Source organism: Benincasa hispida, chromosome 1 (assembly GCF_027475165.1).
Source record: "Benincasa hispida cultivar pf3 chromosome 1, pf3_genome.v1.1, whole genome shotgun sequence".
NCBI lineage: Eukaryota > Viridiplantae > Streptophyta > Magnoliopsida > Cucurbitales > Cucurbitaceae > Benincasa > Benincasa hispida.
Genome location: NC_143478.1, coordinates 68496274 through 68520681, shown reverse-complemented (window position 1 = coordinate 68520681; position 24408 = coordinate 68496274). Strand labels below are relative to the sequence as shown.

The 24408-nt window shown below is 35.3% G+C and overlaps 1 protein-coding gene across 1 annotated transcript; it reads right to left on the bottom strand.

The window, feature by feature from the left end:
- Window positions 1-1470: 1470 nt before the first annotated feature.
- On the bottom strand, window positions 1471-2560 carry LOC120070358 (ethylene-responsive transcription factor ERF104-like). Its single transcript, XM_039022298.2, has one exon. It carries the CDS (start codon window positions 2285-2287, stop codon window positions 1700-1702), a length of 588 nt encoding a protein of 195 aa, XP_038878226.1. The 5' UTR covers window positions 2288-2560; the 3' UTR covers window positions 1471-1699.
- Window positions 2561-24408: the final 21848 nt, after the last annotated feature.

Here is a 24408-nt window from a genome sequence, read left to right as displayed (position 1 = left end):
AGGAGGAGTCTCATGGTTGAGCTCTATCTGACTTTGCAACTGGGTTTTGATAAGAGCAAGTTTTCTTAAGCAATCAAGAGTGAACAAATTATGAGAGAAGAATTAGGTGGTATTTTGTTCAAAAAGAGGATTCTTAGGAGTACAAACAAAGTTGCATGTTGATTTAGGGTTTCATTAGTATGAGGTCATTTTAGGTAGTTCCAAAAACAAAACACGAGGTCTAAATCCAAAATGGACAATATTACACTATTGTGGAGATAGTTGAAGGTTTTATTGCCCTTATCAACTGTCTTGTTTTGTTAGTGATCGGAGAACAAAAATATTGAAAACAAGAAATTCAATGAGGTTCTTAAGAATAATGTGATATAGAATGAGATATGTATTAATTTCTCATAAGAATTGTTAGAGTGGCAAAAATGAGAATAGCATTTAGTATTAGATTTCCAACGATGTGGTTTGTGATTGAGTTTAATCAAATGAAGTGACAAGAAAAAAATACTAACTTTTTTTAATTACTTTTGAGACACTAACACCCTAAATTAAATAGGATAAGGGGAAAGAAGTAAAGAAGAAGTATGCTTTTTCACGATTGTATTTGTTGGAGAATAAGTAACTTTGTTGTAATAATGCCTCACATGAGAGAAGGAAACCGATCTCAACGCATAAACAAAATCCTTTAGATTCATCTATGAAAAGGGAGATTTTTGTAAGACTCACAGATGCGTCGTTCAAAAGGTTAATGACCTCTAAATAATTAGATTCTACCAAAATGTTCTGCATACTGATGGAAAGGAGACTCTCTAAACTATCGAGGATAGCCATTCTTCAAAAACTTTTATCTGATAGCAGCCATAAATGACTTCAAAACCCTGCTAGTTGAACGCGACCCAAATGGTCCTGAAGCACCCAACCCCGACCTCTGACTTATTTATCTGAATTTCATATCCCATCCTTGTTAAGCTTCTAGAAACCTAGTAGGGAAGGAAATCAACCAATAGTGATTGGTTGAATAATTATAACTTTAATTAAAATTTTGAATTTTGAATTCTCACTTACATATCGTTGAATTAAAGAAAAATGTGTGATGAGAATAAATAGATAATTTTATTCTAGCGAAAAGGTGCAGCCATCATTATTTGTTTACAAGCCGGATAACATCTCTTGTAGTTTGAAGTCTTGTACCTATAGTCCATTTGACTCAATATATATATAGAGAGAGAAATTTGAACTTCATACCTTTTGATCAAATAATATTATGTGAGTTGAATTATACTAATTTGAAAAAAATAAAGAAAGAAAACAAAACAAAAAACAAACAAACACTAGAAGTTGAAAAGAAGAAATAAAATCAAATAGGTAAAAACTTCATTGAAGCACTTTCATTTTATTCTTATTTTGGTCATAAATTAAACCAGGATAAAAGTAACCACTCATATTTACATAAAATTAGCTAGCATATTAAGTATTACATTTAACTGTCAAAATGAACTTAATCATTAACATAATCTTCTTCTTTAGAAGTTACACATTTGATCTTTCACCTACTTCTTCTTAGGAAATGATCTTCCATCTCCAGAGTAGTAAAAAAACATTTAACTTTAGCAAAAAAAAAAGTTACATTTAACTTTAACCCAATCATACATGTAGTTCATAGTTTTTTTTTTTTTTTTTTTCCAATTTAATTTCCACTTATTAGCATTCACTTCTCATTCATTGCCATCAATGCCTTAGGAACAGTCCTCCATTTCTGCCCCTTTCTCCTTTTCCGGTCAGCCTCCGCCGGCGGGTTGGGTTCCCCGGCTTCCAATGGAAAATTCAAAATGGCTTTTCTCCCTCTCAGCCTAAACGCCGCACAATCGTAAGCCTTAGCTGCGTCTATATCACTGTCGTAAGTCCCTAACCAAACCCGGCTTCCTTTCTGGGTCGGGTCACGGATCTCCGCCGCAAATTTCCCCCATGGCCGCCGCCGCACTCCCCGGAAATGCCTCCTCCCCTTCCCGCCACTTGCCCCTACCACGGCAGCTTCCGTCTCGGCCCCACGGATCTGCTCCGACACATCAGGCTCAGGCGTCGATGGGTCTAGAACTTCGCCCGGCTTCGTCTCATTGTCGGAGATCTCCGGCGGCGGCGGCGGCGGCGGAATTGGGGAATCGAAGAAGAAATCTTCCAATTTGATGGGATGGAGATAGGGGGAATCCGTTGGGAAATGGGTTTGATGATCTGAGAAATCTCCCAATAGAAATTGGGTGATGAATTCTATGGTTAAGAATTCTTCTGAGGATGCCATTTTCAGAGAGAGATTAAGGATTTAAGTTTCAGATCAGATGATGGTTCTTTCTTTTTTTTTTTTCAGGATTTATGAAGATGAAGAGGTATATATATGATATATCTATACATATATATATACAGAGAGAGACTTTCAATTGGAGGTAAGAGACAAGAACTTCCCATTCCCAACTGTATTTTGAAAGCAATAATAGCACTGCTAGTGATTTAAACCCAAAATCCAATCCACAAGTAACAGTTCTTTCTACAAAAATGGTTATAAAATTGACCATTAATGATAAATCGAAAACGAGAATGATAGAGAATTGATATAAAGATTTACGTGACCTACTGATAATCAGGTTATCAACGTCTACAGATAGAGAGAGATTAATTTTATTATTGGAGAGTAATTAAAAAAAATAAAATATTATGCTTGGTAATTGATGCCAGATAACAAATTTAAACATTATAACAAAAATATTTGTGGAAATGAACATTTTAAAAGATAATTATAAACATCTCCAAGATAAGAATGCAATTGGTATTTTCTATATTAAAAAAAAAAAAAAATAGAGAGAGAAAGTGATTGATGAGTGATAACCATGATTTATCTTAGTCAGTACACCAACATCAATCATTAATTATGCAAATTATTGATTATAGAAAAATGTTAATTAGTAATGGTTGTAAATAGTGATTATTATTATCACACCCCCTCTCAAATTACTCTTTTATTTTGGAAGAGGATATGACCGTGGTAGCTATTAGCCCTACTGCCAGCATTCACCACCCAAACCTTCTAATCTAGATACCAACCTATTCATCTTATTAGTAATATACACAAACAGCTAACCTCCCTTAAGTTCTTACAAAGGTTACAGCATATAGCCAAGACATTACTTTTATAGAAAAATATTCACATATGGCCCAAACATTCATATAGAAACCCTAGTCCCTCACAAAACATGTGTACATAAAAAGATTATCAATCTAAGTCTTTTAATAAGCTGAGTCTTTCGGTGGCAAGCAGCAGCAGGATCACCCTTGAGGAAACTGACCGCTACCTGAAAATGGAAAAACAGAAATTCTGTGAGCTAAAGGTTCAGTGAGAGACTACAGAATCGTAAAGCAACAAGTGTAGCATCACTATAAACATGTAAATATACCAATGAGTAAACTCAAGTAATTGTCTCTATATGTAGTTGTAAACCATTCTCAGACATCATTAAACATTATTATTCCCTAGTTGAGAACGAGCCTAAATGCTCTAGCTCTCAAACGTTTATTACCGACCAAGAAACCCATACTTCGGTCTCTCATTCATAATTGCCTACGTGCACGTGGCCACACTAAGTACCATCATATTTTAGGTACTTCCACTCAGATACCTTCTCAAATTTGTCCTTCAGTATCAAGCTACTATGATACATTCTCATATGTACTTGGGTGTCAAATTGGTCCGATACCTTCTCAAATGTCCTTCGGTATCAAATTGGCCAGGTACCTTCTCAAATGTCCTTCGGTACCTAATTGGTTAGATACCTTCTCAACGTCCTTCGGTATCAAATGTGTATTTTGTAACATCAAATTAAGTTCCATTGCCTAGTATTTACACAAGAGTTGTTCCATTGCCACTCACTTACACAAGAACTCATTCTCTCATAGCCTTCCTCTAGGAAGCATATATCAAAATAAAAAACATAGCTTTTATAATGGTTACACAACATACCTTGACTTGTGTTACACACATAAGCCGGGAAACATGCATTAAGTTATTCTCCAACCATTTGTTGCTTGAGGAAGTATAAATACTTCATTAATGTCACTATGCTTTACTTGATCATATATGCATGAGTATTGGAAACCTTAAGTTTACTGAGTCACTCACCGTTCGTCAGGCTCTTATTGGTTACCCCTAGCTCTTCTTGGCCTGAAAAGATATAATTCCCGATTAAATTACTTAGAATTCCTAGTAAAATATCTCAAATAATTCATTTATTAAAGGAACTTCCATCAATACAGACAACTTTATTGGCGAGATCCCCTTAAGCGATGCTAGCGAGATCCTCTAGAGCGATGTTAATGAGATCCTCTAGAGCGATGCCAGCGAGATCCTCTATAGCAATGCCAGCAAGATCCTTTAGAGCGAGATCAAGCTTTTCTTGTGAAATTCTTAGCGATACTTACCTCAATTCCTAGCGAGATTTCCCCCTAGAGCGAGATCCTCCTTACAGAATCAGCGAGATTTCCTTTATAAACGAGATCCTTATGCCCAAATCTCGCTATAATTCTCCACGATGAACTACTTGCTTGTTTCTCACAAGTAGTTATCTGCTTATGCACCAATTCCCTGTTATAATTTCAAAAATTCATAACTCAAAATCCAGAGCTCTTTTCAAGAAACTTCCTTCTACAAACTTGTTTAGATTCCTTACCTTAAAATTTCAGCCCATAATTCCTTATAATTTGGCTTGGAACTTCCAAACTTCACCTCGAGCCCTGATTAATTCGTGGTTCTGTCTCTTCTGCAAATTCTCCACTTTTGTTGTTCTCCTCTTGCAATCTTTCTCCAGCAGGACAACTTTGAAAACTAGATTCTCCTAGCTTTCAAATGGCACCGAATTCGCTAAATTTGCTCTTGTCAATTGCCAGAACCATGTTTTTGAAGTTTCACTTCCCTTTTTAATCTTTTTGCCGCTTCCTGAGTTCAAAGAATAAATTGACACGTCACTCCACACTTAGTGCCTCCAGCCAGACTAATGATTGAGTTTTTTTCATTTGATATATTTTCCTTCCCTTCCTTCATAATCCCTATAAACAACATGAATTTCTATTTAATAAATATGTAATATAACATTTCTTTGACTAAACATACTTATCTAGGGAACCTAAGTTCGGGGTTTACAACTACACACTTAAAAGATCTTTGGCCCTAAAGATGTATTTTTCCGCGAACCAGCCTTTTACGGAGGCAAAGATTACTCATAGAGGTGGGAAATAAGGGAGGAAGTGGGAAAATTTTTCTGTTAAGTTATTATTATTCTCTATCTTTGCCTTTGTCCCGTTTGCTGTTCAAATTCAAATTTTCTATGTGAAATTAATCATTCAAATGAAATTTTTTAGTGAAAAATTAACTATTTAATTAAAGTACAAATAAATATAATTCAATTGATAGTAAATACGTGTTATCAACCTGAAAGTAAAAACAGAGACACAAAAGCCATCTCTAATCCTTTGAGCAACTCTACTTAAGCATAGTGTGTACTCAAAAAGAAGAAAAGAATCCTTGGCAACAAAAGATGTCTTTTGTTGGTTATGTCAATCAAAAAATAGAAAAATTGCCATTTTTTTAATTAATTAATTGACACAAAATATTTTAGAATTTAAGGCAATCTATTCAAATCTCTTCGTGGAATCGATTTAATTTATTAGTAATTACTATTAACTTTAAACACAAAGTACTTTAAAGAAAGTTTTCTTTGGGAGATGTCTAAAGCAGTTCTAATATTCCGTACTAAATAAATTTGTCACTGTTTGGAGTGTTTTTGGCTCTATACTATTGTAAAGCATTCGAACTTTTTTCTACAACAATATTCTTCAAAAAAAACAAAAAAACGTTTTACAAAAATGCTCCATTATCGTTATTTTTACATTTTTATAGAATCTACATTCTTATTATATTATAAAAAATCATGAAACATAGAATATAAGCCATCAAAATATGATGAATGTGATTATAATATAACTAATAAACATTTTAAATTATTTAAAAAACATAGAACATTTGTTTATTTTTACTTTTACAAATATTTCTAGAAATATATGGCAACAACAAATTTTTTTAGGTGTTTTCACAATTATTTTTTAAAATTAAGATTTCAATATTTTCATGGATATCCACCATTTAAATTTTGAATGGTTAATGATTAATATATTTACCTCAAAATTTTAAAAAAAAATAATGAAGATTTTCAAAATCACTTTTTTTAATAAAAAATATTTATTTATTATTTTGTTTTCTGAAAAGCCCTTTTAATGGGTCCAAAAATACTTTTCACCCACCATCAATAAAGCAAGATAGAGACAATTAACTTCATGGTTAAGGATGTTTTTTAAGCTATTAGTTTTAAAAATAAGTCACCTTCAAAAAAAAAATTAAAAGGACTCAAAATAGTTTTTAAAACATTTTCAAAGTATATTTTAAATAATTTCTATAAATAAAATTTAAATATATTATTAACTAAAAATAAATCATTTCGTATTTCAACTGAATTAATTGTGTAATTGATATAAGGATTTAAATTTTGGTTAAGATATCATTGAAGTTGTTCAATTTCAGTCCTTATATTTTTAATGAATTTTAAATTTATGAAATAAATCTTTTTGTTCCACTGACCATATATTTTTAAACGTCTAATTTTATTTCCTATATTTTCAATAAGTTATTTTTTTTTTCAAAATTTGTTAAATAACATTAACAAAAATTTCATGTAAGAAAGTATAATATGTAAGTATATTACCAAAATTTATATAGAAAATTCTAATATATAATAAAAAAAATTTGAAATATCAACAATAATTTTACTGCAGAAATTAAATTTAAGATTTATTGAAAATATAAATACTAAAATTAGATATTTGAAAGATTATAAGCTAAAACTAATCAAACTCGAACCAAATAACTGTTAAGGGAGTGTTTGGAGAGCTGAGTTAGTTACTATAGTAAATGATTATTATATTATGTGGGTTATTATATTATGTGTTTGAGGTGCACACTAATTTAGTTTAGATTATAATGTTTGTGTTTGGGTGCAGACTACTCTAGTACGGGTAGGAAACAATAAACATACAAAGAGAGAAAAAGATGAGTAAGAAATAGTAAACATTATAACAAATAGAGATTAAAAATAGTAATACTGTAGTCAATTGTAGACTATAATAATTCGAAACATGAATTATTATAATTGGAGTTCCAAATATGAGATGAATTATAATAATCCACTCTACTCAGTTGAAATTGGAGGTCGAACTTCCGTAAAACTTTCTATGTTGTTGGTGTGTTTCTAGAAAGAAGAGGGGCACAGCCCCAATTTTGGCGATGTTCTTCAACCTTAGCTTTAGGTCAGGTGCATTGCATTGGGGGAATTCGCAGTACTCTTAATTCTTATTCAATGATTAAACAAACAAACAATAATGTTACAATCCAATAACTTCTGCCCACAAATTTCCCAAACATGATTAATTTTTGTCATTTAATTTTTGATAATTTCTTCCATGCATATACAATCTCTCTCTGTTTTTTTTTTTTTTTTTTGGTCAAATTCATGTTCTGGTCAATGAGAAGTTACTCTACGTTTAATGTAACTCTAAATGTTATAACATTTTCAATTGGAATAAAAGAAAAGAGAGTTCCTAATTCTCAGAATGTTATAAAGTGAGTTGTTAAACCATGATTTCAACCTCACTGAGGCGGATTCTTTTGGGGATCAGATCGATGATAGATGTAGTTATCTCTATAAACGTTGTTAAGTTTTTTTTTTTCCTCCTAGAGACGAGAACAAAACAACCTGTTCGATTGATATTTTGGCATCTTCTCTTAGTGAATTTTTTGTTTGGAAAGAGAGTTTTCTAAATTGTATTCTCTCCTTCATTTATAAGGATATATTATTTTAGTTGGTGGGTTAGTTTGCCGGTTTTTAGTTTTTTTTTTTTTTTTTTTTTTTTTTTTTTTTAAATACAAATGAAAAAAGGGTTATTGAGTTATAATTAACCGAAAAATGTAGAATTGTAGCTTTTAAAATGATGGAAATTAAATTAATGAATAGAATATATTTCATAGTACCAAAGTGAACATACCTCAACGATAATTGACATAAACTATCTCTCTTAAGATCGAAAGTTCAATCCTCTTCCTTCAATTATTGCACTAAAAAAAAGTCATAGGAATTGGATCTTGCCAATCATATGCCACTATTTTCAAGTAGCACTACTTAGAAGTGATTTGAATTTAAAATGGTTTAAAATGGCTTCTCAGTGCAACAAGAATAAAATACAAAAAATGGATTTCTTTGTTAAAAAATTGGTCAAATCTATTTTTGATTTAATCATAATATTGGGAATGTATTCAAATATCCACATTGATAAGATAAAGAAAAGATCATGAATATACAAGGGAGGATAACTATATCTTCCATAATAATATGTGATCTTTTGGAAAACAAAAAGTAAAATCATGAGGTTTATACTCAAAGTGGACAACATCATACTATTGTGGAGATGTGTAGAGACTCGTTGTCTCTAATAATTGGTATTAGAGTCATATGTCCTGACTTAGCCTTGTAGATAGAATTCTCGGATGCCGAATGAAGAAATGAAGAACCTCAAAATATGAAGTCATGGTAGTAGCCATATGTGGTTGGGCTTTTAGACAACGATATGCTCAAGTGTAATTTAGAGAGACGACTATTTAAGTGGAGGTTCAGTGGTCAATTGTAAAAACATGTAGAGATCCATTATTTCTAACAGATAGGTTAATTGAGAAGACGAGTAGTACTTTTCTAAAAGGTTAAAAGCTAGACCCTCCACTCTCACACCTTTGTCAAACTATTTAAAGAAAAAAAAAAAAAAAAAAACTTCATAGTTCTACCCTTCAATTCTGAAACAATTAATTTTATTGCATAAAAGGTGTCATATGGAATAGAAAGGATCAATGATGAAAATAGAGGGTCTACTATCTTATCCTTTGAGGTAATTTTGTATTGGTGCATGAGAGTGATGTAAAATGCATAAAGACATTGGACATGAAAGAGGTTACCATTTTCTCAAGTTGTGTGCTTTATTTCGTAGGGACCATATGATGTCTTTGTTTTCACTGAGAGCTTAGTTTTTGCTGTATTTTGTCCAAGATACATAGAGACTCCAAATTTTCTAGATATCTTTAAAATGTTATTATAAAATTAAATATTTGAGACATCATTTTAAGGTAATTATTTGAAGTTCATCAAAGTTGAATGATGTATAACATATAGAATTAAAAATTTATAAACTAAATTTGTATTTTTTTTCTTTTACGTATTTTAGTACTTTTGTGAAGCTCTAAACTAAACCCCTAAATAAAATTCTAAATATATAGCAGGTTGAATTGAAATAAAAGTAATAGTAATGAACTTGGCAGCTTTGTTGCAATATTAAAAAAGAGAGTTAGATAGACATTAAGGGTCTATTTGGATTGATTAAAGAAAAAAGTATTTTAAAAAAAGTTATTTTCATTTAATCTCTCTTGATAAAAACGGTTTAAAGTACACTTTGCAAGTGTTTCAAAAACTATTTTGAGCGAATGCCGAACAATTCATTTTTTTTAAAAGGACTTATTTTCAAAATTAAACTCTTAAAAAGTTAAACTAAATACAACCTAAGAATAAAATGTTGTTTTAACTTTTTATGCATGAAAAAATAAAGTTGAATTAAAAAAAATTGGGAATATATTTTTAAATTTTTTTTTTAAAAAAAAACTTGTCAAATGAGCTACTGAAAAAGATAGTAAGTTTATGGAAAGACTAGAGGACTATGATAGCAAAAATCATCAAATAATTACCTGGTTGAGTAACAGTTCCATCCTTGCTATCCATACCTAGTTTGATGCATTCGGTACTGCTAAAGAACTTTGAGATTTTTTGTCTACGCGATTCCAAACTGTTGGTCTTGCTCACTATTATCAACTTCATACTACTCTGGTAGGCATCAATCAGGAGACCGGACAATCTGTGAATGAGTACCTTGCCATTCTCCAGTCTATTTGGACTCAGTTAGACCAGGCTAAGATTAGTCTAGATCATCTACGACTTATCAAGGTTCTTATGGGAGTCCAGAATATGAGTCTATTCAAGCTGCCTTGTTGCATTGCAATCCTCTACCATCCCTTGATGCTTCAATTCAAGAAATTCTCTTTAAGGAAAAAAGACTTGGGCTAGTCTCCTCACTGTCATCGGATATTGCTCTCGCAACCAACCATTCACATTTTTCGACTGAGTCATCTTTTTACAAAAACTATAAATTGCATGGTTAGAAGTTCTCTAATTGCCCTACCAATGAGTGCAGGTATTGCCAGAAGCGTGGTCATATCTTGGACAACTTTCCTACCAAACTACCTCGACCCCTTAGGGTCGAAGCACTAAAAGAAAAGGACCAGGAAACGTGGCAGTATAGGAACCACGGGACACCAATAAGTTTAAGAATTCTTCTAAGCATGGTTCTCCATCTATTGTGGCTATCGCCACTACCTCCGATGTGGCCTTCCAATCCTTCGAGTATCCAAATCAGTGACCTTCAAGATTTGTTGAAACAGGTGTTATCTTCTAATTCTCTTGCCTTTTCTGTCACACTAGGTACATCTTGGCTCCTTGATTCAACCTGTTGCAATCACATGACCTCAAATATAGTCTTGTTGTCTTCCTCCACCCCTGTAAAGTCCCTTCCTCTAGTACATCCCGCTGATAATAACCACATGCCTATTTCACACATTGGGACTGTTAATACACCAAGTATTAACCTATTTGCTACTTATCATATCCCAAACCTGACCTTTAATCTTGTCTCTGTTGGACAACCGTATGACCTAGGATTAACTGTTCTCTTTTCTTCTCATGGCTGTCAGATTCAGGATCCTTGGACAGGTTAGATGGTTCGTACGGGTCGAAAGGTGGAAAGATTATTTGAGCTTACATCCTTTAAGCCACATATTCTGCCATCCATTTCTACGGCTGTCACTGATACCGACATGTATCGATGACATCTTCGTCTTGGTCATGTATCATTTGACAAACTTCGAGCTTAATTTTGTTGGTATCTTAAATAATGTTTCTTTATTTCATTTGTTTGATTGTTTACATTACAAACTGGCAAAACACTCTTCTTTATCTTTTTCTAATTCAACATCATTGTGTGATAAGCCATTTGGTCTTATTCATATGATATTTGGGGCCCTACTCCTACTCCTATAGTAAATGATTATCGATATTTTGTATTATTTATTGATGACTACTCTCGTTCTACGTGGATATATTTTTTTAGGAGTCGTTCTTCCTTACTTCAAATTTACATTGAGTTTGCCAAAATGATTCAAACTTAGTTTTCTCAAACCATCAAAATTCTTCGGGCTGACAAAGAAATGGAGTATAAGGGCTCTTATCTGCTCTCTTTTCTTGCCCAATAGGACACTCTTGTCCAACGTTCCTGTCCTTGTACTTCTCAATAAAATGGTCGGGCTAAATGGAAACATCAACATATTTTTTTATTCTCTCTATGCTTAGCTTCTCGCCGCATCTTACCCTGAAAAGTTTTGGGGGTGAAGCTATGCTTACATCTGTTTATTTTATCAATCGCCTTCCCTCGCTGTTCTCCACAATTTATCTCCTTTTTGAGCGGTTGCATGGTACTTCTCCCTCTTATTCTCATCTCAAAGTTTTTGGTTGTGCATGTTGTTGAGTTTTATGCCCTAAAACTCGTAGATAGTAAATGTTATTAATTGACCATCATCAATGAAAAGTTAAATCAATAAATGTTATTGTTTGTTAGTGTCTATTTTGTCTAAATAGCTCTAAATCCAATAAACTAACATCCAAGGTTGTCTTATGAATCTTGAACTATATGTGGAGACATACATGGATCAAGTTCAAGATACAGCCTAAAGGGTCCATAATATAGGGATAAGGTTAGGAACTACTTTGTATTTGATACAAATGTAATGATCCAACCGTTCGTGTAGGCGACACGCGAGGCGGGTATCCTATGCAATGAGTTTTCATAAGACTGGACCGCGAAATAGTAACCACTAGATGTAGCACCGTTGGGTAGTTGGATTTCTCTTTCAATAGGACGACCTAGGCGACTTAGTCTTAGTCTTGAATATATTTTGAAATTCTGTTCACGAGGGATTGTCTTTTGATTTGTTAGAGAATCTAAATTCTGTTTTGAAAACAACATTTTTATATTTTCAGTGTATCCTAATCTTGAACTTGAAATTTTAAAATGCAAAAATATTTTAAAAGATATCAAAACGCTAGAAAGAAATATAATATTTAATGTGGTAGACTCCTTTCATCTATCTGTTACATTAAAATATGTCTTATTTAATGTATTATAAATTTTTTTGGATCAAACCTTTCACCTCTTGGATGAAAGATTATGTCAATTATTTTTTAGCTAAGCTCAATTTGGAATGTACTATAAATTTTTTGAAACAAAATAATAATTATACAAAATTTTTAATATAAAACGAGTTCATAAATTAATTAATAATAGTTTATATTCAACCTAATGTTTAGTGGGTGACTATTTTTTTTTTTTTTTTTTTAGTTTTCAAAAGTTGGCTTGATCGTTGAAAACATGATATAAAAGGATAGGTGATAAAATTTAATTATACATTTGGAAAAATGACAAAACATCTTTATTATTGCAAAAATGACAAAATAAAATATTTTAATATTAAATAGAATTTACTTAATGACTAAAATATCCATATCATAACTGAATATTTTAAATCTCAAACAATTAGGATCAATTAACTTAAAATTAAAATTAAAATTTAAACTTAAAGTTTAAAATAAAATAAGATAAATTAATTTATATTTCGAATTAAAACTAAATTTGTAACCAAAATAAGATCACTAAAAAAAATCTAAAAAATGTTAGATTCATGTAGAATTATCAGATATTTTGAATAGCAATCTTGTAAAATTATCATGTATTAAAAAAATAATTATAAGGAGAAAATACACTATTGTGTTGGATTGTATCAGCAAGCAGCGGAAGTAACAAGGATCAATAAGCATTTTAATTCATTAATTTTGGTAGAAATTAAAGCATGCTCTTGTAGAAACAAGTGAGTTTCAAGTTATACCTTTGTAAAACTCTTGAAATCTCAATTTTTAGCTACAAAACTCTCCAAATCTCGTTGTAGACCATCCCAAGATCTTCCCCACTATTCTCTTGGTGCTCTAGATTGAGTTGTGAGACTCAAAATAAGCTTGAATTAAGGGAACTTGGAGAAGTACTCACAGCAACAACCCACTTGAAGAACACCTTCTTCATATAAATTTTTCAGCAAAAATTCTACAGATTGCATGCATCAAATTCACTCCAATCTTCTCAATATATTGTAGACTATGACGCAAAGAAGATGATTGCATGAGATGCAGCTCATGCTTGGAGTAGAAAATATGCGATATGTGTTTAAGCACATATACAATGACCATGTGTTCCTGTCACAAGTTTTCTTGCTTTCTCGCCAAGTATAACAAGAACGCAAGTTTCTCGGGATGAACCGAGGTCAAACACATGGACTTGTAGCTCAATAATATTTGTGAAGCAACATGTTTGAGGAGATAAATAAAAGTAAAAAGACAGAAGTTAAAGGATTATGCACTACTCCTACTCCTAATTGAATAGATTGAGCAATGGAAGTTTAACTAAGAAAATTGATAGAGATGCATCAACTGTTAATGCATAATAAGATGACTTCATTATATTTGGTCGCTCGAGTAATTCCAGCTCATCGCACTAACACATCGCACACCTTTCGGTGTGCAACCGCATGCATATATCTCTATAATGCATGGTTGCGTCGAGCATAAGGTTGCTCCTATCTTTAGGAACAAAGCTTACTTTGCTTTAGTGTGTTCCTCTACTTACCCTCTCGGGCAGTTAGTTGTAGCTAATCAGCTCATAGACAAGCATTGCGACAGCCTTACACCAAGCACAGAGGATTAACTCGAGATACTCGTGCAACACACACCTCTCTGTGGGTTGCTACATGTGTCCTTTCTCTAGGTTGCACAACTGAGTATGCGACTGTCTTCGATACTTAACTAAACGATGAATGTAGACGATGATAAAGACAAAGAAGATGATGGAGATGGTGTTGAAGGAACTAAGATATACATTGATTACAAAATGTATTAATGTCTTAACCTAAAATGTAATACAATACAGAGATTAGAGGAGAGGTGGAAGACTGGATGTAAGCAATCTCTTGCTTTTTCATCCAAAATGCGTCAAGGCTGCTGGTGGTGCCATGGATGAATGGTGGAGAAGTCTCTCTCGAGCTCTATCTCTGGTGAAACTCTAGTCGTCACTCGGAAGGGGCTGTGGAGGTGAAGAATCCTCAAAGAGTGTCTTGCTCATGCTCTCATCTGTGATCACGAAAATCTGCTTTAAGGTAGAAACTCGGATAGTTTGAAGTGAAGATCCAAGGCTCTATTTACAGAGCTCAAACATTGACAACTCCGATCCCCCATTCTGACTAGCTGTTGCCTCTATCGCGGTATGGGAAATGTCAACATCACCTTATCTTGTGGATACTCCCAAGGTATGCGTTCATGCTTGTTTCTCCTAAAGTGTCAACGCATTCCATCTACCTTGCGATCAGTTTTCTATCACGATTATCACTCTATGGACGCAACATTCCATGCGACGGACTAGTCTTCATGACGATCAATGCATGCCGTCAGCCTTGTGACGGTCTGGGACCGACACATGCGATCAATTTCTGTAATATCTGCATAAATAGACACTTTGATGCGGAATAACTCATGATATAGGGTTAGTGAGGATTTTTGGTACTGGTCGACGCAAGCTCACTTTTCGACATGAATTCTTGGTATTATTAACACATATTCTTCTTATTAGCCCTCGTAATTCTAAGTAAAAAGCTACAATAGCTTGTATTTCTACAAGCTATCAAAATCGATAGAGGAATCAAATGACTTATCATTTTTCACCATGGATGACCTATTGTCTCTCCCTCAAACGGATAAAATGACCCTTATCGATGCATTGTTAGAATCTAATGCATCTGGTGTATCGACCTCGTAGCGCGCGCATGCCTTATGTTGTACATCCATAGGTTTCTCTAATAAAGATCTATTGTTGGGATCCAAGGTGCACAATAGGCCTTTGTACATCTCATGATGCATCGAGGACAGAGGGTTGGTTAAATTCTCATCGATAATGGATCAACCATCAATATAATACCTAAGACGACTAGTTCGGTATCCTCATGGAGGAATTATCAAATAGCAAACTAGTGATTCAAGGTTTCAACCAAGGCACTTAAAGGGCGATAGGCATGATACGCTTAAAACTCCTCATTGGTGACCTAAAAGCTGACGTGCTATTCCATGTTATAAATTCAAAGACCACCTATAAACTGCTATTGGTATGCCCTTGGATTCATGGAAATGGTGTGATAACGTTAATACTGCATCAATGTTTCAAGTTCTATCAGGACAGGATTAAGAAGGTTGAAGCAAACTCTAATCCATTTTTAGAATTTGAATCTCACTTCGCAGATGCGAAGTTTTATTTGAAGAGTGAGAATGGCGGTGAAACAATACTCATGGAGACCTCACTAATAAAGGAAAAAGGTGAGTCTAGGTTAAAGTCACCAATAGATGCAGGGAAAGAAATAGGTAGTAAGGCTCGGGCCTCCAGCATAAAAGGAAATGAGATGTCCATCGATATTGGAGAGACACGTATTTTAAGGAATGAAAAGGCTCCAAGCCCTTCAGTTTTGTACTACGTCCCTTTTTCGAGACGAAAGAAGGGTGAGTCACCTTTTATGGAATGTTCGAAAGGTTTGTAGGTCGACGATATCGAAATCTTAAAGAAGAGTTTTGATGCTTGATTTTATGAAGTGGAAATGTGGATGATATGCATTGATGAAATTGCGTTGTGCACTCAAGTTTCCCCAGCGGAATCCAAGTGTAAATTCCTTTGATTTCTTGGTAAGTCCAGGGTCAAACACAGGGATTATTGAAAACAGATTACGTTGGTAATTTTTATGAAAACCTTGCGATAACCGAGTAAATAAATTGTTGGTTTGTTGTTAATTGCGTTAATGAGAAAACAAACAATTGCGGCAGATTTGAGCAAAGGCAGTTGTATGATAGATGCAATGAGTATGTGATGAACGAATTGAGAAGATCTTTAGCTAGATTTACTTAGGAATGCATCAGACTATGCGATCATGTTACAACCATACACAATAAGTCATTTTCTAATGAAAATGTGATACTCCTAAGTCTAGGACACATGTGTTGAATGCAAAAGTGTCCATAGAGCTTATTCCTAAGTCTCTACTCTTGTTCTATGTGATGATGCAAAATGCATGAAAGCAAGGTGACCGCATAAAATCAAATCCTATCTCTAGAATGCATGCGATGCGTTAATAACAAATAGTGCTCATATCTCTTGTATTATGTGTTCTTATCTGACTCTCCCGAGTCTAGATTCTAACCTGACCTTCCCAATTCTAGATCCTATCCTTAGACTACCCTCCCGAGTATCTCTAATGGACGAATGAAGTATACATAATACAAGATAATCGCAAAGAATAAAGATTTCCTAGTTGTGCTAGCTAAATGTTTCTTAACCCATTCGATTGATTTAGCTACTCATGCGTAAATAACACAGAGTGAACAGATATAGAGAAGGAAATTTCATTTTTATAAATGAGTTTGAGTACAAAAGAATAATGGAAGTTAAAGGTAAAGAGCCTGGTAGCAATTCCTTGCTAACTGAGGCTTTTACACTAAAATCTCTATTCGGTTCTAAATATGTTCCTGCTTCCGCAGGCGTTAGCCCTCTCTCTGCCCTTGAAACTTCTGGCGCTCTCCCAAGCTTACCGGAATGATCTGCCAGCACAACCTCCTTCCCCACTTCCACCTTAAAATGAAAGAAAACTAAGAACAAAGACATATGAACTAAAGAATGGTGAACCGACCAACTCATCAACCCTTTTTCTGAAGAATGCCTTTGGTATTTATAGAGCATCCATGGTGAAAGGCGGCTTCTCTCTCATGGTTGTACAGATGGGATGGCTTTAATTCCTGACTGATGCGCCGAATAATTGTCACTAAAAAGCTGAATGTATTTTGAGACCGTTATCGACTGTCAACTTAATTTAGATTCGATTGTCATCAGCTTTTTGTCCCATCGCAATTGGTTAGCCTTTCACCCAGATGCGCCCACCATGTTGCATTGACCAAGTTGCGATGATCCTTCTCGGGTGAATGTTTGTGAACACAATCATCGCAAAGCCTTGTGGTGAAGTTGCACTCGACCAATGATTTCCTATGATCGCAATTCTTGCATTACGTTAACGCATATTCTGCACAAAAATACAAAAATCAACTGTTCTAATAGCTGAATGCATGCGACCGGAATATTATGAAATCGATGCTTAATGGACGCAAATTACCATATTTCATCAACGCAATCCAACATTGTTTAAGAACTTAGCACTATGATAACATGCATTTCTGCCTGTTATCAAGTTTCGTCACACCACTCAGGTCAATAACGAAATAAGAAATCCATAAACCAAAAGCAAATTTGATAAAGGTAAATATGCCCGAAAAGCAAACAGAAGACGAGTTTGATCCTAAGGTTTAGAAACTGTTGGTGAAGGTAGCTTATGACTTCACGACTCATACTAAGTTTAAGAGCTTGAAGATTTATAAGCGACCCGAGCTTTCTTCGACCCAGAAGAGGCATTTGCAAGAGGGGCACACCATATCGGCGTCTTGGAGGGGACTTGGATATAAGTCGTTGGAGCCAGTTCAAATAACTGGAAATGTGAAAGAAAAGGTGGCCAATAGCAATAATATAACTGCAGAAGAAGTTGATGATGGAGGAGAAAAGAAGGGCAAGTATAAAAGAACCTCAACCTTCAACCGTGTTAAGTCGTCTGCCATACGTTCTTTGATCTTTGAGAGATTGAGCACGACAAAAACAGAAAGAGAAAATCTACGCACGATCCTCAGACCTACTCGATGCTCAGCCTTTCAAAGATTGACTTTGCCTGACGAAGGAGAAGAGGAAACCGTTTGTCAATCTCAAGTAGTGGCACGACCATCAGCCTTCAAGAGATTAGGTGTAGTTTCAAAGAAAAGCAAAGAAAATCCTCGAAAAGGAAAACCCTGTGCACCCATTTTTTATCACCTTAAGCGTAAAGGTGTTGAAGATCAATTCAACAGACATATCTCTAGCGAGATAAAGGGCAAAAGAGAAGCTCGAAATGACATCCCTAGTATAGCCATAAGAAAGAGGGAGCCGATACTTCGCGGTTCAATTTAGTGACGTCTCAGCCATATGGATACTAAAAGGCCATCAGACGAGAAACCATCTGGTGAGGCAAGAAGTGATGGAGAAATTCGTAGTACCGTTCATTCAAAAATGAAGAGAAAGCCCTTCGTCACTCTAAATACAAGTGAAGGTTCACTCAAGGTGAAGAGGCGCGATGTTGTCTTCACTAACCCCTGTAATGGAGGCTTAGAGCAGGAAGAAGGTGAAACTTCATGTTACCACATTACCATCACTGAAGAGTCTGAAGATGATACGACCGAAGAGGAAATGGAAGATGCTCCATTAGGTATAGAGGATGTTGGTCAATCCACGGTGGACAAACTCAAAGAGGTGAATCTGAAAACAATGGAGAAACCACGGCCGACTTTTGTCACTGCATCCCTTTTCAAAGAGGAAGAGGGAAAATATGTGAGTTTGCTCACCGAATACAGGGTTGTTTTCACTTGGTCATAGTCGGGACTGGATTCGAAGGTAGCAGCCCACCATCTCACAATCAAACAAGGGTGTAGACCTGTTAAGCAAGCTCAACGACGCTTTCGACCAGAACTTATTCCTCAAATTGAAGCTAAAGTCAATAAGTTGATTGAAGTAGGGTTTATTCGCAAATTTAAATACCTAACATAGATAGTTAACATTGTCCTAGTTAGAAAAAAGAACGTACAACTTCATATATGCGTGGACTTTCGTGATTTAAACAGTGCGTGCTCGAGGGACGATTTTCCATTGCCTATTATGGGGATCATGGTTTATGCGACAACAGAACATGAGGCTCTATCCTTCATGGATGGATCGTCGGGTGTAATTAAATACGAATGCCCCTTGTTGATGAGGAAATGACGACCTTTCAAACCCCAAAGGGAATATATTTCTACAAGGTAATGCCCTTCGGATTAAAGAATGTTGCCACTACTTACCAACGCGCCATGCAAAAGGTGTTTGACGACATACTGCTAAACACGTAGAATGTTATATGGATGACCTCGTGGTCAAATCCAAGAAGCGCCAAGACCATTTGAAGGATCTGAGATTTATGTTCGATCACCTGTGAAAGTACCAGTTGAAGATGAAACCTCTCAAGTGCACATTCGGTGTAACCTCAGGGAAGTTTCTTGATTTCGTGGTAAGGCATCGAGGGATTGAGATAGATTAACCCAAGATTGATGCCATCCAGAAAATGTCGAGACCTGAGTTAATAAGTCTTTAACGGTGTTTTGCCTACATTCAGTGGTTTATCTCTAACTTTGTGGGTCGTTGTCAACCTTTTCAGAGATTGATGAGAAAAGGAGAAAAATTTGAATGGGACGAGGCCTACCAGAATTCTTTCAACAGCATAAAAAGGTACTTTCTTAGTCCTTCCTTCCTAGATCGTTGGAGGCGTTATTGGCATAAGAGGGAGAGAAGAGAAAAGAACGGGCCCTCTACTACCTAAGCAGGACTTTAAACGGGGCTAATTAATTACTCTCCTATTGAGAAGACATACCTTGCACTCTTTTTTTCTATCGATAAACTGAGAAATATATGTAAGCTTTCACAGTTTGTCTAATTACAAAAGTTGATCCCATCAAATATGTTCTATCTAGGCCAATCATCTTGGGGTGTTTGACCAAATGGGCAATCAAGCTCCAACAATATGACATTGTTTATGTGCCACAAAAGACGATTAAAGGACAAGCATTGGCTGACTTCTTGGCAGTTCACCTAGTTTTATCGGATCGGAAGTTGAGTGAAGACTAACCCGACGATGAAGTTCTTTTTACATAAATCACGGGGCCTTGGATCATGTTCTTCTATTGTGCAACCTGGAAAAATGGTGCGGAGGGCACTCATCGTCCTCATTTCACCAGAAAAACACATGTTACCTTATAGCTTCGCGCTTGCTAAATTACGCTCGAACAATGTCGCTGAATACTAAGCCTTGATAATTGGCCTCCAAATGGCTTTGGAGATTAGAGTATCTTACATAGAGATTTTTGGTGACTCGAAATTGATAATCAATCAGCTCTTACTCTAATACAATATGAAGCATGACAACTTGAAACCTTACTTCATTTATGCCCGACAGTTGATGGAAAAATTCGAAAATGTGACATTAGAACATGTCCCGATGACGGAAAATAAGAAGGCGGACACTTTTGCGAACTTAGCTACTGCCTTGACGGTTCTAAACGATGTATCCTTTAGTATATTTCTTTGTCGAAGGTAGGTTATACTTTCGGTCAAGACTGCATGTGAGGAAATGAATGCAATATCAGTTTGCTTAACTGATGAGGAAGATAGCGGCAACCCATTATAGATTACCTTGAGCATGGAAGGCTTCTGGACGACCCCGACCATAAAATCGAGATTCGAAGGAAGGCTGCGAATTTCATTTATTACAAAGGGGTTTTATATTGCCACTCCTTTGAAGGACTCTTTTTTCAATGCCTTGGAAAAGTGGAATCAATGAAGGCTTTGGAAGAAGTGCATTCAGGCGTATACGACGCGCATCAATTTGGACCAAAGTTATAGTTCCAGCTGAAAAAATGGGATACTACTGGCCGGGGATGATCCAAGATTCGATGGAATATGCAAAGAAGTATGAGACTTGTCGATATCATGTGAACTTCATTCATCAACCGCCCAAGCCTTTGCATTCGATTATACTTTTATAGTCTTTTGAAGTGTGGGGGCTTGATCTTGTTGGCCCTATATCACGTAAGTCATCAGTAGGGCATTCTTACATCCTCGCAGCCCTGATTACTTTTTAAGATGGGCTGAGGTTATCACCTTAAGGGAAGCTAAGAAAGAAAATGTGGTGGACTTTATCCGCACTCACATCATCTATCGATACAATATCCCCCATTGAATTGTGATAGATAATGGAAGCCAGTTCTCCAATAGCTTAATGGAAAGGTTGTGTGAAAAGTTCATGTTCAAGAAATTCAAGTCATCCATGTACAACGCTGCTGCAAATGGGTTGGCAGAGGCATTCAACAAAACGTTGTGCAACTTGTTAAAAAAGATTATCTCTAAGTCAACGAGGGATTGGCAAGAGAAGATTGGTAAGGCATTGTGGGCTTACCGAACCACTCATTGTACTCATACACCCCATACACTCTTGCTTATGGGGTAGAGGTTGTCCTTCCTTTTGAAAGAAAAATCTTGTTGCTAAGAATGGCAGTACAAGAGGGATTGACTATAGAAGACAATGCCAAGCTACATTTTCAAGAGTTAGAAGCACTGGATGAAAAACGACTCGAAGCTCAACATGGTTGGAGTGTTACCAAGCACGAATTTTTAAGCTTTCGATAAGCACATAAAGCCTCGATCTTTTCAAGTTGGTGATCTAGTGCTTGCTGTAAGAAGACCTATTTTCACGAAAAGACATACGGGAAATAAGTTCACACCTAAATGGGATGAGCCCTACGTTGTCAAAGAAGTCTATATAAATAAAGCATATAAGATTATTGATCAAGACGGATTGAGAGCTGGTCCAATCAAAGGCAAGTTTCTTAAGAAGTTTTATTCTTAACGAATGTAAAAAAAAAAAAGAAAAAAGAAAAAAAGAAAAAAAAAACTTCTTATCGCAAGAGCCTAAACTGCTCGTTGCTCTTGACCCGCATGAGCTTAAAAGGTGAACGACCTAAAAAAAATCTCTTTGTGAACTACATTATGACTTGATCCCTATTCATTGTAAAGGGTACATATGTAGCTTAAAAGAAACTTTAAGTTCAGTCCAAATAAACGAAGAAAAATTGAACTACGTAATGACTTGATCCCTTTATTCAAGGGTATGTGGGCAACTTAAAGAAATTTAATTTCAATCTGCCGGAAAGGGTTCCACAACCACCTACGTATGACACTACAAGATTGATGTTGATCATCCCCACTAAAAAATGACACTCCAAATTGAATATGTTCATCCCTCGTAAGGAGCTAACACAATAAATTAAAAGCACACACTTGGTATGGCGCTTTGCTTCCTTTTTGAAGTCAAGTTTGGAGGCTTCACTACTTCCTCGTTGAAGTTAAGTTTGGATGTTTCGTTGCTTCCTCTTCAAAGTTCAAGTTTTGTGCGACTTCCCTGCTTTCCCTAAAAAAATATTATTCCCTGTAGCTTTGCTTCTTCTCTAAAAGTTGTTGCAGTTCCGTCTCCTCTATAAAGATGTTGGCGTTGCTGCTTCTTCATCTCCAAGTTCGAGAATCATACTGCTACTTTGATGGTTGCACCCCTGTTTCTCCATCTACGAATTTGATGGTTACACTGTTGCTTCTTCGTCTCCAAGTTCGAAGGTTGCACAATTGCTTCTACAACTCTAAGTTCGATGGTTGCATTGATGCCTCTCCATCTTCAAGTTCTGAGGTTTCGTCGATGCTCCCCCGTCTTCAAGTTTAGAGGGTTCGTTGATGCTCTTCCATATTCAGAGGCTTTGTCGATGCTCTTCCATCTTAAAGTTCAGAGGCTTCGTCGATACTTCTCCATCCTCAAGTTTGGAGGATTTACATTGTTATCTTCATGATTAAAGTCGCCAAGTCAAGCTTAATGTAGAAGATTCACCAATGCTTCGTCAAACTCAAATGTAGAGGATTCACCGATACTTTAAGCTCATATGTCGAAGATTCACCGATGTTTCATCAAACTTAAGTGTAGAGGATTCACTGATATTTCAAGCTCAAGTTCAGAGGCTCCGTCGATGCTCCTCCATCTTCAAGTTCAGAGGCTTCGTCGATTCTACTCCATCTTCAAGTTCAGAGGCTTCGTCGATGCTCCTTCATCTTCAAGTTCAGAGGCTTCGTCAATGCTCTTCCATCTTCAAGTTCGGAAGCTTCACCACTTACTTTTCAAAGTCAAGTTTGGATACTTTTCTCCCTCTTCAAAGTAATGGTGTAACTTCCTTCCTTCTCCAAATTATTGGTGCAACTTTGCCTCTTCCCCAAAAAATTTAGATAAGGCTTTGTTCCTTCTCCAAAATGTTAGTGCAACTTCACTCCCTCTCCAAAATATTGATGTAGCTTCGCTCCCTGATAGGTCTTGTAAAAGACTATCTTTTTTATGTGAAGACCCTCAATTCTATCATATTTGTTTGCTTAAAATGTCTATTTTATAGGTAAAAGACAATCCCAACACTCTTGAAGCTATTTTAAGGAATTTAGAGCATAATGGAGTCAAATTAACCAGAAGAGATTAAAGGATGTGGAGAAAAGAAGGAAGAAAATATGAAGGTGGGCATATTTTTGCCAGCTAGCATCTTTTGTGCATCATTAAAAGTAGATTTTTGCTGTCTGTCATTGTTTGTCAGTCATTAAAAGTTGGAAGGCAGAAGTTGCAAAACAGGGCAACCTCGCAACGCTCCGAAGAATGACGAAAAATAGAAAAAAAATGTGCGTCACACCTCTGCGTAAGTGAACGTTGGACCAGCGTCAGCCTAGGGTCACGACGTTGTGACCTTCAACAATACAAAAACTGAAATTTTCCAGATTTTAATCTCTTTGGTAATTCTTGTTCCATTTTAGGTTAGATTTTTTTTTCTTAATGAATTGTAAACAATACTTTTGTAATTCTTCATAAGATTTGTCTATGAATTTGTGAAGTTTTGATTGAATCTTGATTCTAGTCTTCAAGGGTTCTTACAATTCTTTTGAGTTTTCTCTTTTTCCTTATGAATTGCGATATGAATTTGTGCTTTCTTGAATCTATGCTTAATTCTTGATGCATGTTGAATGATCTATATCTTGAACATGTATAGCCTAGATGCTTGGTTTTATCACAATCATTGTTGAATATGTTGCTTTCAATGTGTTCGATGAAATGTGTAGCCATGATCTACAATAGGCAATAGTAATTGTAGAGGCTAGTTTGATCGTGTTAAGTGAATAGTTGCGAGCATAATCCGATTGGCAATTAACTTTTAGAATTCGATGATAGGAATTGCATTGAACGTCTAACTTAAACTAGAAACAAGATTATTCCACACTTGTTTACATTCATCTTTTATCTTTTGATTTTTAATATTTTTC

Bases quoted from the DNA above. Each gene is read 5' to 3' on its own strand.
- LOC120070358 (XM_039022298.2), bottom strand. From the start codon at position 2,287: ATGGCATCCTCAGAAGAATTCTTAACCATAGAATTCATCACCCAATTT.